Raw genomic sequence first — 10,405 nt, 5'->3', positions numbered from 1 at the left:
ATGTTCCTATGACTATGAGATTATGCAACTCCCGTTTATCGGAGGAACACTTTGTGTGCTACCAAACGTCACAATGTAACTGGGTGATTATAAAGGAGCTCTACAGGTGTCTCCAAAGGTACATGTTGGGTTGGCGTATTTCGAGATTAGGATTTGTCACTCCGATTGTCGGAGAGGTATCTCTGGGCCCTCTCGGTAATGCACATCACCTAAGCCTTGCAAGCAATGCAACTAAATGAGTTAGTTGCGAGATGATGTATTACGAAACGAGTAAAGAGACTTGCCGGTAACGAGATTGAACTAGGTATTGATATACCGACGATCGAATCTCGGGCAAGTAACATACCGATGACAAAGGGAACAACGTATGTTGTTATGCGGTCTGACCGATAAAGATCTTCGTAGAATATGTGGGAGCCAATATGAGCATCCAGGTTCCGCTATTGGTTATTGACCGGAGACATGTCTCGGTCATGTCTACATTGTTCTTAAACCCGTAGGGTCCGCACGCTTAAGGTTTTGATGACAGTTATATTATGAGTTTATGAGTTTTGATGTACCGAAGTTGGTTCGGAGTCCCGGATATGATCGCGGACATAACGAGGAGTCTCGAAATGGTCGAGACATAAAGATTGATATATTGGACGGCTATATTCGGATACCGGAAGTGTTCCGGGGAAGTTTCGGATAAAACCGGAGTACCGGGGGGTTACCAGAACCCCCCGGGGGGTTAATGGGCCTCATGGGCCTAAAGTGAAGAAGAGGAGGGGCTGCCAGGGCAGGCCGCACACCCCCTCTCCCCCTAGTCCGAATTGGACAAGGAGGGAGGGGCGGTGCCCCCCCTTTCCTTCCTCTCCTCTCTCCCTTCCTTCCCCCTCTCCTACTTGGACAAGGAAAGGGAGGGGAGTCCTACTCCCGGTAGGAGTAGGACTCCTCCTGCGCGCCTCCTACTAGGGCCGGCCGCACCCCCCCCCCCTTGGCTTCTTTATATACAGAGGTAGGGGGCACCCCTAGACACACAAGTTGATCCACGTGATCGTTTTCTTAGCCGTGTGCGGTGCCCCCTTCCACCATAATCCTCGATAATATTGTAGTGGTGCTTAGGCAAAGCCCTGCGACAGTTGAATATCAAGATCGTCACCACGCCGTCGTGCTGACGGAACTCTTCCCCGACACTTTGCTGGATCGGAGTCCGGGGATCGTCATCGAGCTGAACATGTGCTGAAACTCGGAGGTGCCGTAGTTTCGGTGCTTGGATCGGTCGGATCGTGAAGACGTACGACTACATCAACCGCGTTGATATAACGCTTCCGCTGTCGGTCTACAAGGATACGTAGATCACACTCTCCCCTCGTTGCTATGCATCACCATGATCTTGCGTGTGCGTAGGAAATTTTTTGAAATTACTACGTTCCCCAACATTCCTTTCTCTCTTTTGATTCTCAATACAATGGTCTTTTGGAGATCCATATGATGTAACTCTTTTTTGCGGTGTGTTTGTTGGGATCCGATGAATTTTGAGTTTATGATCAGATCTATCTTTTTATCCATGAACGTTATTTGAGTCTTCTTTGATCTCTTATATGCATGATTACTTATAGCCTCGTATTTCTTCTCCGATATTTGGGTTTTGTTTGGCCAACTTGATCTATTTGTTTTGCAATGGGAAGAGGCGCCTTGTGATGGGTTCGATCTTATGGTGCTTGATCCCTGTGACAGAAGGGAAAACCACACGTGTGTATCGTTGTTATTAAGAATAACAAGATGGGGCCTATTTGTACATAAATAGATCTTGTCTACATCATGCCATCGTTCTTATTGCATTACTCTGTTTCTTCATGAACTTAATACACTAGATGCATGCTGAATAGCAATCGATGTGTGGAGTAATAGTAGTAGATGCAGGCAGGAGTCTGTCTACTAATCTTGGACGTAATGCCTATATAATGATCATTGTTTGGATATCGTCATGATTATTTAAAGTTTTATCAATTGCCCAACAGTAATTGGTTTACCCACCGTTTGCTATTTTTCTCGAGATAAGCCACTAGTGAAATCTACGGCCCTCGGGCTTCTTCTTTATTATTTTTGCCGTCGTGATCTACTTTTATTTGCTTTTATTTTCAGATCTATTAAACTAAAAATACAAAAATACCTTGTTGTAATTTATTCTTATTTATTTTATCTCGCGTTTCCGCGAGATTTATTTATCCAATTTATCATATTTTTATCCCGTCTTTTTGCCAATTTCTGGCGCCGTTGCCCGAAAGGGATTGACAACCCTTTAATATGTCGTGTTGCGAGTATTTTGTTATTTGCGTGCAGGTGCCATTTACGTAGTGTTGCGTGGTTCTCCTACTGGTTCGATAACCTTGGTCTCATTACTGTGGAAAATACCTACTGTTGTTGTGCTGCATTATCCCTTCCTATTTGAGAAAATACCGACGTAGTTCAAGCAAACATCACCTTTGCGATCTATTTTTATTTGATTTTATTTCCAGATCTATTAAACCAAAAATGTAAAAATATCTTGTTGCAATTTATTCTTATTTATTTTATCTTGCATTCCCACGAGATCTATTTATCCAATCTACTACAATTTACCTATCTTTTTGCCCGTGAGGGATTGACAACCCCTCTCTTACGTCGGGTTGCAAGTATTTGTTTTTTGTGTGCAAAAGTTGTTTACGTGGTGTTGCGTGGTTCTCCTACTGGTTCGATAACCTTGGTCTCATCACTAAGGAAAATATCTAGCGTTGTTGTGCGGCATCATCCCTTCCTCTTTGGGGAAATACCGACGTAGTTCAAGCAAACATCAGCGACCGAAGGAATTATCTCAAGCATGTCTCGTCTAGATCTACGCGGCTAGCACCGGTGCAGTTGCAACATGTGCTCCGCTGTCGGTGCTAGTCCATGCAATAGTAGGCAACGATTGTGCGTCGAATAAGGCCTCTACTGCCTGGATTATGCTTGTGGCGGCACCCTCCATGTGTCTAACACCATTCGACAATTGCATTTATCCTTTAGACCTGGCCATGGCAGCACAAGTCAGCCAGTCGAGTTGCATTTTTTGGTGGCCACTGAAGCGTCTTCGTGAGGGTTCCTCTCCATAGATCATGTGGCTGCCGCGGGCGGCTCGTGTTGGCGAGGTTGCATGATGCACCCGAAAGGCCCCTTTGTTAGTTTTGGTAACTCTCACTCTGATAAGCTTGCCTTGATGGTGAGATGCAATCTATGGACGATGAGTTAACACAGAGGTATGACTGTGCAGTGGCGATGGCGGGATTTCTAGCCCAACACATGTAGCTGCTCGGATTGCGAAAAGTGGTGGCGACAATGCACGACTGATTTTTATTTGGTGTGCTTTCTAAGTACCATGTCTTGAACTCTGGGGTGCAAACACTAGGTATGACCTGAGTTGGTTATAACTGACAATGATGATGTTTTTGCGTTGTTATCTTGTTAACGACGTTGTTTGGATATGCCTGGACTTGTTCTTCAGGGTAAAAAGCTTGAATCCGGCCTTTGGTGATTGAATCCGGTGACAACGACAGTTGAGCATCATTTCCTTCTTGAAGCCGTTATTGTTTAAGACCTTTCTCGTTCTCATTCTGGTATCAAATATAGTTGGTGCGGATATGGTCGTTGTTATAATTTGTCAAGCTGTTTTGATGACTTCGTCTTTTATATTTTCTTGCTTATGCATAGATTTATCTTGTATGACTTTGCTCTTTCTTATTATTATTTTTACAGCAACCACCTATTTCATTTCACAAATAGAAAATCAAGTTACATAATCAACCACATGTGAAAACTGAAAGACTAACCAAGAAAACAAGATTGTCCTGAAAACTTTGGATATAGAACCCTAAGAGATAGAAAAATACAAAACTATCCCTTGGGTTTCCTGCACTCGGCGAAGCCAGCAACCGCGGCCCAATTCCAGCGACGTCAAGGCGCACGTGCGACGGAGTCGATGAGCCTCCACCATTACCAGATTCAAAGAAGCACCATCGCCAACGAGGCTTCCTAAGTCGATGAACAGGACTGCTACAAGGAACGAGGCACATGTCGTTGTGGCACGTCGACCGAGGGAGGCCCCCGTGCTACCTTGAATCTAGATCCGCCGCATCCCATCGACGAGGTTGGGGAAGAACGAAAGATCCACCACCATCGGACCAACCTCCTCGCTCCATAACATCCGTCACCCTGGCCGCCAGCGCCGCCGCGAATGGCGACAAACGCCGACGACACACATAAACAAATCTCGCCTCTTTGCCGTTGTTTTTGTTTTGTGTGTACATAGAGGCGGAGTGTGTGTTCATTGCATTTGTATCCCTCTTGGATGCTTTGTTTTAATTGTAAGTTATACTAATAAAATCTACTGTGCCTTCGTTTTTCTTTTACCCCAAAATTTACCTTCGTCGAAAAGATAATAATCCACATGGCAATGACCCAGTTCTTTTTCATCACCGCAGTTTTCACCGCCTCCTTTGCTCCTGTCTCCTGAGCTGAGCGGCAGGATCCCGATCCAAAAGACGACCGGACCCTCGCCCTCGCGTATGCCGGTTTCGACCTCACTTTGCCCCGCTGTGCTGGACCGCCTCCCTCCTCTTCCCTCCCACCCCAAATCCCAAACCTCCGCGCCCCCCTTCCGGCGGCCACCAAAACCCTAGCCCGCCCCCGCCCCCCGCCGATCCCGCCGCCATGGACGACAGCCTCTACGACGAGTTCGGCAACTACATCGGCCCGGAGCTCGCCGACTCCGACGCCGATGACTCGGACGCCGCCGCCTCCCCGTCCCCCTCGCAGTCCCGCTCCCCCTCCCCGGCGCGCTCCCCGTCCGGCTCCCCCAACTCCCGCCGCCCCGCCGCCCTCATGGACGTCGACGACGACGACTACGCCGACGCCGCCCAGAACGCCGTCGTCCTCGCCGAGGACAAGAAGTACTACCCCACGGCCGAGGAGGTCTACGGCCCGGGCGTCGAGGCGCTCGTCATGGACGAGGACGAGCAGGCGCTCGAGAAGCCCATCGTCGCGCCGCCCCGCGTCGTCAAGTTCGAGGTCGGCACCCGCGCCGGTGCGACCTCCACCTACGCCTCCACCGATTTCATCCTCGGCCTCGCCTCCAACCCGCTGCTGGTCCGCAATGTGGCGCTCGTGGGCCACCTGCAGCACGGGAAGACGGTGTTCATGGACATGCTCGTGGAGCAGACCCACGAGGTGGACACGTTCGACTCCGAGGGCGAGCGCCACATCCGTTTCACAGACACCCGGGTCGACGAGCAGGAGCGCAGGGTCTCCATCAAGGCTGTGCCGATGTCGCTCGTGCTAGAGTCAGGGAATGGCAAGTCCTATCTCTGCAACATCATGGATACGCCTGGGCATGTCAATTTTTCCGACGAGATGACTGCTGCGCTCAGGCTAGCGGATGGGGCTGTGCTTGTTGTCGATGCTGCTGAGGGCGTCATGGTAATTCACTGATCCTATTGCTTTATATATCTCTGCTCAACTGATGGATTGAACTCTGTTTGCTATATCGGAGTAGGAAGTATTAAACTGGAATTAGTGTTGTGTCTTTTTTTTAATTGTTAGATAAGGATATGGCAATTGCATTTGTCTGAATGTGAGATATGGGTTCATCATAATTCATTTGAACAAGAGACTTGCTAGGTATACATCTTTACAGCTTCACAAGTTCATTGAATTTCTTTTCAAGAATGAGTTATTTCCCTATTTCTGTTGGAAGTGGATAAAACAGTGTGTGTATCAGTATTACAACAACCACATCTTACCCAAGCATCTAAAAAATACAATGAATGACATGACTGGTTCAAAGTAGCGCTAGGCGTATGCAAGGCTGTTGGCCTTCGCCTAGTGCCCAAGCGACGCTCAGGGGTGTATTTGGCGTATAGACACTAATTTTGGGCATGATAATGAGTAAACCACCAGCTACTGGTTTGGCCGTCGCCTGGCGCCTAAGAACAGGAGACTGAACGCCTGAAGCTACAAATATTGCTAGCACTATATAAGAACAGGAGATCTGCATGTTTTAAACAGACGATATTTATCCTGCATCTAACAGTTCTGAAGGCAAATAGATAATGCTTTAGTTTAACTTGGTTTATGTGAGCTTAACTTTTATTCAGTTGGAACTTATAAGTGGTTTGTTGGTGCTGCATTTGGGACACTAACAGCTGCACCTGCTGATGACAAAGGCATTGAGAAATCAGCAGAGTTGACACTAGGCAGCATGTTGAAAATGTGTTGTTTTCTTGAAATTATCAGCATTGTTTTGTTTCTGTTGTGTTGTCTAAAAAATGGAGCACAGATTATCATAAATTAGAACATAGTAACAGGCCTGACGAGCAAAACATCTGTTGTCAGCTTGTTCGTCTTGTATTAGCTAAAACTAGGTGGGCAGTGGGCTTATATAAAAGGCCTTATATTCTTATAAGCTGCATGTTAATGACCTCCAGTACTGTTTTCACTGAAATGAAAAACTGCAAATCTGCAACATGCACTAGAAGCAGAATATAAGATGGTGGTGTAGAGTTTTTTCCTTTTGCCAATAACAGGAGTAGCTTGGCTGTATGCGTACATGCCAGCATTCCCAGAATTAAATTGCTAAGTTAATTTTCTTTTTTATTGGAGTATCTAAATATATTTGTATTTATTTATCTCCGTTGATGAGTAGGTAAACACTGAGAGGGCGATTCGTCATGCGATCCAAGAAAGACTTCCCATCGTTGTTGTGATTAACAAGGTACATTTTGCTTGGTTCCACTTATTTCTAATACAATTCAATTCCAAGCTGAAGCTGACGTATGCTCTCACGTTGTGGTTTTACAGGTTGACAGACTGATAACAGAGCTAAAGCTGCCCCCAAATGATGCGTATTTTAAGCTACGACATACACTGGACACAATCAATGATCTAATCTCATCTTGTTCTACCACAGTAGGTGGCACTCAACTGGTAGACCCAGCTGCTGGAAATGTTTGCTTTGCGAGTGGTTCTGCTGGCTGGTCTTTTACCTTGCAATCTTTTGCGCATCTTTATTTGAAGATTCATGGGATTCAGTTTGACCATGAGAAATTTGCATCTCGTCTGTGGGGAGATTTGTATTATGACCATAACTCTAGAACCTTCAAAAAGAAGCCGCCAGCAGCAGGAGCTAATAGGTCATTCATTGAGTTCATCCTTGAGCCTCTGTATAAAATCTATAGTCAGGTTGTTGGAGAGCAACAGAGAATTCTTGAAGTAACTCTCGCTGACTTGGGTGTGACACTGAGCAATGCAGCTTATAAGCTTAATGTTAGGCCTTTGCTGAGACTTGCTTGCCGCTCAATTTTTGGCACTGCTACTGGTTTTACCGACATGTTAGTGAAAAACATCCCCAATGTGAAGGATGGCGCTGCAAGGAAAATAGAACACATATACACTGGTCAACAAGACTCCTCCATTGTGGATGCAATGAAGAAATGTGATTCCCATGGTCCTCTTATGGTCAATGTTACAAAACTGTATCCTAAGCCTGACTGTAGTGTCTTTGATGCCTTTGGACGAGTTTATAGTGGCACAATACAGACTGGTCAGACAGTTCGGGTGCTTGGAGAAGGCTATTCCCCTGATGATGAAGAGGATATGACTGTCAAAGAGGTCACCAAGTTGTGGGTCTATCAGGCACGGTACCGTGTTCCAATAAGTAAGGCACCTGCTGGTTCTTGGGTTCTTATTGAAGGCGTGGATGCATCAATCATGAAAACTGCAACCATATGTCCTATGAACATGGATGAAGATGTGTACATATTTAGGCCTCTACGCTTCAATACCTTACCTGTTGTAAAGATAGCAGCTGAGCCTCTTAACCCGAGTGAGCTGCCTAAAATGGTGGAAGGTCTGCGTAAAATTAGCAAGAGCTACCCTCTTGCTATTACTAAGGTAGAAGAGTCAGGCGAACACACTATACTTGGGACTGGTGAGCTATATCTAGATTCAATAATGAAGGACCTCAGAGAGCTTTACTCTGAGGTAGAAGTGAAGGTATAAAGCAATGCACTTGGTTTATTTTTCCTTCTCTTTTGAACCAGATTTTTACTTTGCTGCCTTGTTTGTACACAGGTTGCAGATCCAGTTGTGACATTTTGTGAAACAGTTGTTGATACTTCCTCTATGAAATGTTTTGCTGAAACACCCAACAAGAGGAACAAAATTACCATGGTTAGATTTTGTTTTTGGCTTTTCTTGTGCCCATCCTTCTTCATCATGGTAAACAAACACACATGGTCAACTAATTGTGGCTTTCTTTGTCTGTGACAACATGCAGTTAGCTGAACCACTAGAGAAGGGCTTGGCAGAAGATATAGAGAATGGCCTTGTCAGCCTTGACTCAAGGCAGAAAGAAGTCACTGACTTCTTTCGCCAACGCTACCAGTGGGATGTGCTTGCAGCAAGGTCAATATGGGCTTTTGGACCTGACAAGCAGGCAAGATGGCAAACTGCTTACTGACCTGTCATTGTGCAGGATATTTCCATTTTGTTGACTGAACGTATCTTACTTTGACATGCAGGGTCCTAACATTCTACTGGATGACTCTCTTTCGGTTGAGGTGGATAAGAACTTGCTGAATGCAGTCAAAGATTCAATTGTTCAAGGGTAGGGCACTCTGTTCTGTTAATTCAAATTTCCTTTGGAATATTTGTCAGTGCCTTAATCATTTTGTTTACTGCCCTAACCTCAGGTTTCAGTGGGGTGCTAGAGAAGGCCCCTTGTGTGATGAACCAATTAGGAATGTGAAGTTCAAGATCCTAAATGCAAATATCGCACCAGAACCATTGCACCGTGGTGGCGGCCAAATAATCCCCACAGCTCGCCGGGTTGTCTACTCAGCATTTCTGATGGCTAATCCTCGACTTATGGAGCCTGTTTATTACATTGAGGTTAGTCATGGAATCATGGTTCTTGTACATAGACTAATCATCACTATCTAGAACATGTGTATTTGATGACCTGGTCTGACAAATGAGTGCATTTGGCATTGGCAGATCCAAACTCCAATTGACTGTGTATCTGCTATATATACGGTCCTGTCGCGGCGACGTGGACATGTGACAGCCGATGTACCCAAGCCTGGCACTCCAGTATATGTTGTCAAGGTAGGAAGTGTGCTCTATTTCTTCTGATCCAGCCTTATTTTTTATCTTGCGTAAGACCTGTATGACTCTTGCTGATGGTATAATTTCTACATTTGTCAGGCATTTTTACCTGTCATAGAGTCTTTTGGGTTTGAGACAGATCTCAGATACCATACACAGGGACAAGCATTTTGTGTGTCAGTGTTTGACCACTGGGCTATTGTTCCTGGCGATCCTCTTGACAAGGGCATTGTTCTCCGGCCTTTGGAACCAGCACCTATCCAACACCTTGCCCGTGAGTTCATGGTAAAGACCAGGCGGAGGAAGGTGAGACATACATCTAGATACTGAACGTACATACAGTCTCTTTTGAACTGATCATGAATTAATCTAATGCACGCCCATTTTCCAGGGCATGAGCGAGGATGTTAGCATCAACAAGTTCTTTGACGAGGCCATGATGAACGAGCTGGCGCAACAGACTGCAGATATCCACCTGATGATGTAGTTTGATGATGGAAGTCCATTGTCCTGGTGCGCTGGGAACATATCAAGTACTTTCATGGGGCTATCATGACGCGATCTTCAAGGAGACGCAATTTGCCGCATTTTGATGGTTGGGTATTATTATGATTCGTAACAGATCATTGTAGACTGAGTACCATCTGTAGTCATGTATGTACTATCGCTCTAACACCTACGTCGTCTAACCAGTTAGTGTAACCATCGACAGAGAGCTGAGACTTGTGGTTGATTTTTGATAGGCGATGGCATTTCCAGGGACAATAATGCCTTTACTTGTTTGATCCTTTCTTCACAAATTACAACCATTGTAGCGCCGAGCACCTTTCCAAGTTTCTGGAGGATAGTTCTGTTTCTTGCCATGCCTATTTGATCTGTGTTTTTATCAGGATTGATTACTGGACGTAATGTGCCTTCCTGGTAAACTCCTGTGAGGTGGTGTATGTCTATTGGTATGGTCATGCTGTGTCAGACTTAAATCTTTTATCTATATTTCAAAGTTTGTATTCTGTTTTTTTCTTTTGAGAATTTTGTCTTCTGTTACTACCCCCTCTGTCCGTTCCATATTGCCTAGTCTTTCATTTCCGGCATGCAAGGCATATGATGCATAAGGGCCCATTTGGTTTAAATGAGGGGGAATGGGAGCTTAAGGGCGAACAGATTAAAAGTCCACTGATTGGCTAGAGATTGGTAGTTTGAGTGGTAACGGAAATGAACTTCCATCTATTTCCTTCCATGATGTGGC

General features: G+C 45.4%; 1 protein-coding gene across 1 annotated transcript; it reads left to right on the top strand.

The window, feature by feature from the left end:
* The first annotated feature begins 4,572 nt into the window (after positions 1-4,572).
* LOC123148229 (110 kDa U5 small nuclear ribonucleoprotein component CLO) lies at positions 4,573-10,048 on the top strand. The gene is made up of 10 exons (XM_044567608.1): positions 4,573-5,472; positions 6,698-6,766; positions 6,853-8,046; positions 8,125-8,223; positions 8,330-8,488; positions 8,574-8,659; positions 8,745-8,943; positions 9,049-9,159; positions 9,259-9,465; positions 9,551-10,048. The coding sequence occupies exons 1-10, from the start codon at positions 4,708-4,710 to the stop codon at positions 9,644-9,646; spliced, it is 2,985 nt and encodes a 994-aa protein (XP_044423543.1). The 5' UTR covers positions 4,573-4,707; the 3' UTR covers positions 9,647-10,048.
* The last annotated feature ends 357 nt before the right edge of the window (positions 10,049-10,405 follow it).

Source organism: Triticum aestivum, chromosome 7A, assembly GCF_018294505.1.
Source record: "Triticum aestivum cultivar Chinese Spring chromosome 7A, IWGSC CS RefSeq v2.1, whole genome shotgun sequence".
Taxonomy (NCBI): Eukaryota; Viridiplantae; Streptophyta; class Magnoliopsida; order Poales; family Poaceae; genus Triticum; species Triticum aestivum.
Note: the sequence above shows the minus strand (reverse complement) of the source record. Positions and strands in the feature narration are given on the sequence as shown.